This window comes from Cyprinodon variegatus, unplaced genomic scaffold (assembly GCF_000732505.1).
Source record: "Cyprinodon variegatus isolate N-32 unplaced genomic scaffold, C_variegatus-1.0 Scaffold936, whole genome shotgun sequence".
NCBI lineage: Eukaryota > Metazoa > Chordata > Actinopteri > Cyprinodontiformes > Cyprinodontidae > Cyprinodon > Cyprinodon variegatus.
In genome coordinates, this window is record NW_015151389.1 from 50,812 (window position 1) to 60,049 (window position 9,238).

Consider the following 9,238-nt stretch of genomic DNA (forward strand, 5'->3'; position numbering starts at 1 on the left):
CTCAGTTTTTTAAGGGAAGTGTAAACGGGGCTTAAGTCTAACTGCCTGTCATTTAATTGCTAGAACTAGTCATGTTTTTTCTTTTAATGCATTTAATATCCCCCATGCTCCATACACATCTACAATTTAACCCCTCAAATTTTTTTTATTCCCTGTATGTAGCTGGCATTACTAAAATTATTTTCTGGCGGGTTATTTATTTTAAATTTTTTGGTTCCGAACCTAATAGTTTTGGAGACCCTGCAGACGCATTAGGAAGGCTGTCAGCTGGATCAATGCTGCAGTCCCCGCTCCATCTGACATCCCCCCGCGGCCGCAGATTCAAGCTGTCTCCCTCTAAACAGTGTTTCATTATCTTTTGGATGCACAAACAACTTAAAAGACCCACAAACATAATTTTAAAGACAGAAACACATAACATTAAAAACGGACAAACAACATTAGATCTATTTATAAATTTTTAATAATAACATCGTATCTACTTTGCGCATGTATTATATCAACACCTCGCCATTTGGACCTCATTTATTTAGTTATTTATTTATTTATTCATGTATTTATTTATCTATTTATTTATTTATTTATCTATTTTTTTATTTATCTATTTTTGCACTAGTGCTTGTTTCACATAACATTTCTCCATTGATCTACTTCCACACACCATCTATTTCATACTTTTCCTTCCACTTCTACAAGGATTTTAAATTAGTTGGATCAATCTGACACAAACTATCCATACCCCTTATGATCTTCTCTATACTCTTCCCTGGACCTATCCTTTTTAATTCTTTTACCTCCCTGGCTCTCTTTAGTTATTTTATTCTTTAGTTCTTACTATTTTGTTATTTTGGAATAGAGGCATCCCTCAAACCCATATTTTGTTTTTAACCATGTATTCAAGTGTTTATTTTTTGTCTAATCGTAGCCTTTAAATTATCTCTAAATTTATTTTGACCTTTACCCATTTTAAAGAATTTAGTCCAGTGCAAACATCTAGGGTATTCTACGCACTGGATGTTTATTCAGCAGGACAGTACCCAAAAACTGTTGTGGTAATTTCTGCTTCTACCTTTTCAGGTGAGAAATTCTTGCCTCTGCATTCCACAAGAGCTGTACTATATTAATTGTTTTCTCACATACTCTCACACAGTCACACCTATTTTAAGGCCTATTATATATTTTTTATTTTAACCAAAATAGACACCTATCATTACGTGTACACTTTGGAGTCTCAAACTCCAGGCCCTCGCACGCACCGGATACCCAGATGCCACATCTGTCAACAAAACCTGGTTTCATCAAATATCCCTGCTGCGGCAGCTGCAAACCTTACTATCTCGAGAACAACACAGAGTCCCAAACTCTAACGCACAGAATAGACAGATGCCACATCCGTCAACAAGACTTGGTCTTGTCAAATATTCTTGTGATTACAGCTCTAACTTAAATGGTCCCAGACCAACTTTTGATCAAAATCTTTAGGCCTACCCTTTGTCGTTTAGACCAGTCCTCAGTGGAGTCATCACCAGGATGCCCAGGGCAGGGCTGGACCAAACTGGCCCCGTCGGGCGAAGGGAGGATGGCTGTCGACAGATTCTTGGCCTTGGTCCCACACGGTCCTGGACAATTGGATCTTGACTCCCGGGTTTCGGCACCAAAATGTTAGGTTAAAAAAATGTAGGTTCATAAAAGAGAAAATTAGTCCACACAGAAGAGGGATTTTTTAACAGCTTCTGCAGAAGGAGAGAGCTACATTCAGCTACATCTACTCCCTGACTGACTTCCTCTGCAAAGCCTTTTTATTAGCAGATCATAACACATGGGGTGGGTTACAAAATAGAGTGTTCTTCTGACAAGGCAATTGATCAGGTCATAGGACAAAATGCTCCTCTGATTGAATCACAGAATAGTGTGGTCTCCTGATAACTGTGATTAGCCTTGCACAAACATCAGCAATTTTCTACCACCGTTGCATGACAGTTTGCAGTAAACAGAGTGAAGCATCTCATTTCTCCTATGTTCCATATGCACACACATTAACTTTATAATCATCATTGAATAAACCTAACAATTCATTATCAGTCCATCTATCCATCAACATTTGCCTTGTGCTTGATTGAAAAAAAAATTACTTCAAAAAGCTGTTGGCCCACACCTTAATTCACTATTTAGAGGAAATAAACTCACACTAAAGGCAATAAATTGCGTGTTTGAACAATTCCTTTGTTTACCATATTGTGAATATTTATTTACCTAAATTTATATATAGTAATTCATTTAAAAGGAATGCAAAAAAACAAAAACAACTAAGAAGCAATAATTGCCACTCTGACACCAATGTGATTGACCAGAGACGTGTAACAGATGGCTGAACACTGTTTGCTCAATGACTGACATTTTACATTTTCTAAACTATCTAAGAAGTTTTACTTTGATAAAATGAGCAAGACAACATTTTTCTGCACTTTAATAGGTCATCCCAATGGTCTATATTTCTAGTATATTTACTAATTATACCAGGATTACAGAACACGTACAATTACAGTTTTTTGTCTGATTTGCAGAGACTCTTTCTATCTTTGCTTGCTGAACAGTGGGACCAGCATAATGTCGGGATTTGCCATTTTCTCCATTCTGGGCTACATGTCAGTAAAGCAGGGAGTTGACATTTCTGCTGTTGCTGAGTCAGGTATGCTTCAGACCAGCTTTGATTACAGTTTGATCGAATAAAGAGCAGTTACATATTTTGAGGTTATTATAACTGCAGCACATTGGAAATGTTCTGAGTAAACTGTTTTTATCATTTCTAATAACAAGCATTTTATGTAACAGGATTTGAAGAGAGATCTTTTTTTTGCAGGTCCTGGACTCGTCTTCATTGTCTACCCACAAGCCGTAACTCTGCTGCCTTGGCCTCAGTTCTGGTCTGTGTGTTTCTTCTTCATGATCATTTTACTGGGAATCGATGGACAGGTAAGCATAATTCTTTATTTCATGATCACTTTACAATTTGTTCGAAAGTTGACATTGCTGTCTCTTTACCAGCCTCCAACAATGTTGCTTTCAGTTTGCAGGACTTGAAAGCAACGTAACCTCTTTGACAGATCTCTATCCTTCCTACCTCCGAAGGGGATACCGCAGAGAGCTTCTTCTGATGCTGCTCTGTGTTATTAGTGCTTTGCTGGGCTTATTTATGGTCACAGAGGTGAGTTGTTGGACTCATTTATAAAGTATATAAATAAAAGACAAAAAGTAGAGACTATCAGTCCAGTTTAAAGGGTTTATTTCTAGTTTAAAATTCTATTAAATTAAATTCAGTTCATTAATATGGCGGCAATTCACAACACGTCATCTCAAGGCACTTTACAGTTCACCCGATCATAAAGTCAAATTGATTGAAAGTTTTCTAAAGAAAACCAGTTGATTGCATTGACACGAAGGCAATCCCTCACACTAAGCATGCTTGTTGCAACAGTGGAGAGGAAAAACTCAATTTTAACAGGGAGAAACCTCCAGCAGAACCAGGCTCAGTGTGAGCGGCCATCTGCCGAAGCCAACTGGGGTTCCAGGAGACAGAAGGAAAGATACAAATGGCAATTGTAAAAGGCGGCTCTGTCCAGCAAACACACAGCCAGGCAGACAAGCTCTGAGCCAGCTCCCATGTCAGAGGATGAAGAGAGCACATCAGACCAGTAACAGTCAGAGAAACAGGACTACACTGAAAAACAAGCCAATCTCAAACATCTTCAAACAAAAGTGTTGATTGCAGCAGCACAGCTGATATTTCCCTCCAGGATAATGTTACAGCCAAACAGGAACAGACGAGGCAAAGCTACTATGACAAAAAGCAGAGAGAGCATAACATTAGAGATGGAACTGACAGATTCTACAGAGTGGGAGAAACAGTGGCCATGTCTGCCGGACTAAGCAGAAAGATGGAGGAATATTACAAAACAAAAGATATACAGTAGCAGCCATTCAAAATGGCCCTTCCCATTCAAAGATCCAGCCGAATGACAGCCCACTTCCCTGCAACTCCCAGCAAAATCCCCAACTTCCAGCCACTGGCCTTCTTATGGACAGGGATATTTCTTTACTCTGACTCATCCCTTTCACTGAATTACAGGGTCTGAAAGGAGATAACACTTCTCTTTAGATCTTAAAGGGGTCATAAAATGCAGTTTACATTTTCATAGATGAATAACAATAGTTCAGTGGGTGAAATGGACGTACAGAGAAGTTCAAACCCCATCGACACCTCCTTTCTCTGCAAATCTCACAATTCTAATTTCCGCCATAAAACGGGCGAATTCAAACTGTACTTGTCTGACGTCCCGATATTGACATACATATCAGTTCAGTGGCCCAAGAGTATGAATAGAGGTAGATGCAACACACCAGTTTAGCCGTTTAGCCTAAAGTTGGGTTTACTTCTTCAAGAATTACAAAGCAGGCAGTTTCTTTATTGAAAATGAGCCAGAACCAGGGGTTGAAATGCAGTGTTCTAGGCTGCACAGAGAAAGGGGAAACTTTTCACAGTCTTACCAAAGATCCGAAGACTCAACATGCATGGATTATTTTTTGTCTATCAGAAGATCCCCGCAAAGTTTGATGCACAGCTGTTCATTGCTCTAAGCATTTGACTGAAGATGGCTTTCAAAATCTCGGATAGTTCAAAGCAGGATTTGCTTGACTTCTTTTAATGAAACGAGGGGCTGTTCCGACCGTAAGGCCATCACAACGGCAAGCTGTAAGTATGGTTCTTTTGCTAAGCAATGCTGCCAAGTTGCTGACTGGACCGGACCGTGAAATCAAACCGAGCCCTCAGCTACGTGATGGGTCGGGTCCGTCGCTCGGTCCCCCACTGGCTCCGTACACCGGACCAGCGCCGGAGCTCACGGCTCGGTTCTGCTGCACTGTAGTCGACTAAAATCCCTGACGATTTTGAAATGAGGTAATTAGGTATGCAAAAGTGGATGTCTGGTCACCCTACCATATCAACAATTTGATGTTTCAGTGAGTGAGTGCTTGTTGCTAAGATCCGTCTTTGTTGAGCAGCTTCGCTCGTTGTAAACCAACCAATCAGTGCTCAGCTCATCTATATATTCATGAGCATACCATAAAAGGAAGAAAACCTGTTGTTTCATTCAAGGGCTTTTAACCAGGCTTGCATTAGGGCTCATAGAACAGCAAATATGCCATTTTTAGCCCAACCAACATTACACACCCTATTCAGAGACCTTAAGGACCAGAACCAGATACCCTATATAATCATTCTATGACCCCTTTAATGTTCACAAATCAGACAGACAGAATATTTTAGTACAAAAATTCCCATAGAAAGGACAGATGGACCCAGTATTAAAGGTGAGACAGCCAGTAGGACAGTTCAAAATGTTTATTAAAGCAAACACATTAACAAAACTAAAGCAGGCTGCCGAGGATCTGCGGACCTGTAGCGACTGCAGGTCGGGGGCAGGGCACCGCCCAATCCCTGACTTTCTGGTTTAGGGACAAACACAGGTAAGTGACCACGATCATCTGAACAGAAGATAATTATTAGAGTGAGTCACTTGCCTGGTTTAACAGTTCAGTCCATCCTCTCAATAATAAGCAGGATAAGTCAATGCACTGCCAACGAGAGGAGGCCCTGAGCCCTCCAGAGCACCCCCAATGCAGCAACCCCAGAGATCAGGCTGAACTCCGATCCAGGACAGGGATTCAGATGAGAACGGAGTAGTTCTGGAATCCAGGAGTCCACAGCCTGGTCAGGGGTTCCGATCCACTCAGGAATGGACAGATCGAGGTTTTAAGAATCCATCAGAGCGTGAAGGCAGGTTCAGAGCCCATGCGTTAAGCATCCAGCTCAGACAGAAACGCACTTGGGAGGTAAAATCCAGCAGGAGTCTAACAGAGGTTCACGCGAGCAGACCAGACAGGGCCAGTGGGTGAGAGGGAACAGAATCAGGAAAACAGAAGCACTCAGGAAATGCTGAAACACTCTCCTCACTGTATAGGAATTAAACTAGCCTGAAGACATGGGCTCAAAAATAAACTCCTCACTTGATCATGAACCTTGGAAATAAACCTAAAACTAACAACTGACCGACAGGACACTAACAGGAATCAAATAGGGAACAAACAGAAAGCAAACAACGATCAGGCCCCAAATGCTCAGCTGAACTGAATATAAGGCCAAGGAAACAGGTGAATAAAATAAATGATAATTACAGCAGGGAGGGAGTGGCAGGTGAATCAAATAAACAATTAAGGTGGAGGAATCAGACCAGATCATGACAATGAAATGTGATTTTTAAAAAGGAACTGTAGGGGATCAGCCAAGGACCAGCAAAAGGCGCATCAAAGAAAGTGGGGAAATTTTGAATGGCTACTACTGTAGCACCTGTCCAATTTTGTAAGGGGGTCTCAAGCAAAAAATAATTTGGACCCCACTTTCCGTAAAGAACATCCCCACTATTGATAGTGTTTCCATACAACTTTTTAAGTTGAATAAGACGAATAATTAATTTAAAAGTATACATGAATAAGTGATTTTTATTGATTGCAGTGATTACATTTGTATTTCAAACAATCCAAGTTAAACAAAGAAAATATTAGGCCTACGGCATCCGATTAAATACATTTTTATACTTTAAATCATTTCAAATTGCTTTAATTTGTCTATACTAAAATCACACGTTTAAATTTTATATTTTTCTTATTCTTAATAAACAAATTAAACATTCTTAGATCTATGGGATCTTTGGTCTTCATAAGAATTCATGTGAGGCCTCTAATAGATCCTATGGGCTGATTAATGGTTTTATTCATTTATACACTGTGCCTACACTAAATGAGAAGTTTTATTGGAGAAAAAAAATGAAGCTTACAATAAAACACCATACCTTCAGTAAAACATGATAGTTGCTCAGTGATTATTTGGGGTGGCCTTGCTTGCTATGAAATAGAAGATCTGCAGCATATGCTTGACAAGATGGATCTATGAAAGGATTCAGAATGTTTATGAAAACGCCATTAAAATGGGTGTTTTTTCTTTAATTTGTGATGTCACACAATGAATTATTAACATTCTTTGTGATTTGCTTATTGCAAACATAAAATTTGTGCATTTCTTGTCGATAAACCTAATTTGCTGCAAGGGATGAATCATGTTTGGTCCAACTGTAACTACTTACTTGCATATCATAAACTGGTAATCAAATGTTACCAAAATAAATGTATGGTCTGTCTGCATTTTAGGCAGGAGCATACATTCTGCAGATCTTTGATCACTATGTCTGCAGCGGGCCCACTCTCCTTCTAATGGCAATCTTCCAGTCAGTGATAATTGGATGGATATATGGTAAGACAGTTTTTGGTTTAATTTGTTATAGTAAAATAGTAACCTTAAAAAAAGAAACGATAAGAATGATGTTAAAATGCTGCTTACCTTTAAGTGATGGTGAATGATTCCTTCTGTCTTTGTTAAGCTCGGTTTTCACACTGCCCACAAGACTTGTCAAATCAGAACCTCTCTGGCCTGTTGAAATATTAAGCCTGTTCACTTGCTGTTAAAAATATGAATTGACAGATTTTAGTGTTATCAGTGGATGTGATTCCCATCTTTTATTTGGTGATCTGCAAAGGTAATTTTTGAATTTGTCTAAAATTTATCTTTACCTATTCAAACTTCAGACCTTTTAAAAAAATCTGGATTTAATTTGACAGACCGACACTAGGTATCGCATATTTCTTGGGACGAAGGAAAAAAAGCACATGCTGTACATATCTTTTTTTTTTTTTTTTTTACTTAAGAAAGATTTTTCCAGCAACTTTGATCAGCTTCCTCTGCAGGTAAAAGTTGAATCTCTGCAGAGTTGCTTCTGTGCTAAAGAAAACCTGCACCCAGGACCGGAGTGGAACTAATTTTCAACCCCTGGAGTTTCAGACCTCAGCACATAAAAATAAAAATCATATAAAACACATAAAAATCCCTTTGGACTACAGTGAAACCTATGGTTACAACTCAAAAAGATGTAAAAAAAAAAAAAATGCAAGGGTTGCAATCACAGGCTATGGCTAGATTTTAATTAATGTATGTTCAATTGAATTGTGAAACTAGGTCTGAGCTGACTTTCATATCTTTCGAAATTAGTTCTATTTTGATGGCATCATTGAAATAACATCTATTGAATTATTGTAAATATTACTGAAAGTCAACAAAAATAAAATGCACTAATGAAATAAATGCTGTATGTGGAAAAGTAAATGAGGTATATCATTAACCTGTATATCTGTCTTAGGTGCTGGACGCTTCAGTGACAACATTGAGGACATGATTGGTTACAAACCTCTGCCACTGTTTAGGTACTGCTGGCTCTACATCACCCCACTTATCTGCAGTGTAAGTTCCCAAAATACTTCAGTTGTATGAATAATCTTTTCAGTTTGATTCAAAATATTTATTTTTGCTTACTCTATCTTTTAAGGCCACTCTTGTATTTTTACTCGTGAGATACACTCCAATGAGGTTCAACAACACATATGTGTATCCTTGGTGGACTTACTGGATTGGCTGGTTTCTGGCTATGTCATCATTGTCTATGATTCCGCTTAACATGATCTTCAAATTGGCCCAAAAAAAAGGCTCTCTCTGGCAGGTCAGTAAAAAAGAGAGCATGCATGAAATTAAGGACGCTATTGAAGTCAGTCATTTTTATTCTGCCAGCGGAAGCCAAGCTATGTTTCTTACATTATTTATTCTTTTCTTAGCGACTCAAGATGGCCTCCCTGCCTGCAGATGACCTTCCAGGCATGAATAATAAAATGGCACGTACCAAAACACCAAAGCATGTTCAGAACAAAGAACAAAATGAGCCTATGCTTTGAAATTGTATCTTTTCCTTAAAAACAACATATAATCTCATGAGATAAAATTAGCTACACTTTTCTAATTGAATGGTGTGGGTCTCTTATATATATATTTTCTCTTTATATTCATATGTATAAGTAGAGGTTTTTTAGCAAGCTACTAAGATTGAAATCCAGTCCCACATTGCCTGGAATATGATTGTGAGGAATTGTAAAATAGACACGTTTTATAGCCAGAATGCTAGACCAGAGATTTTTGCTTGATCTCTTGGTCATATACATATTCCAAACGAAATAGAATTATAGTATATGAACATGTATACTGGAAGAGGAGAAGAAAAAGCTTAGATTTGTTTTATTTCTTAAA

At 38.5% G+C, this 9,238-nt stretch overlaps 1 protein-coding gene across 1 annotated transcript in view; it reads left to right on the forward strand.

Annotated features, from left to right (window-relative positions):
• Positions 1–9,238, forward strand: part of LOC107100098 (sodium- and chloride-dependent GABA transporter 2-like) — a 24,628-nt gene extending 15,390 nt beyond the window's left edge. The window contains exons 8-14 of the mRNA XM_015398463.1: positions 2,565–2,689; positions 2,861–2,973; positions 3,068–3,205; positions 7,261–7,363; positions 8,304–8,404; positions 8,490–8,660; positions 8,773–9,238. Of these exons, the coding sequence (XP_015253949.1) occupies positions 2,565–2,689; positions 2,861–2,973; positions 3,068–3,205; positions 7,261–7,363; positions 8,304–8,404; positions 8,490–8,660; positions 8,773–8,889 (868 nt within the window). The 3' untranslated portion in view covers positions 8,890–9,238. The remainder of the gene's footprint in view (positions 1–2,564; positions 2,690–2,860; positions 2,974–3,067; positions 3,206–7,260; positions 7,364–8,303; positions 8,405–8,489; positions 8,661–8,772) is intronic.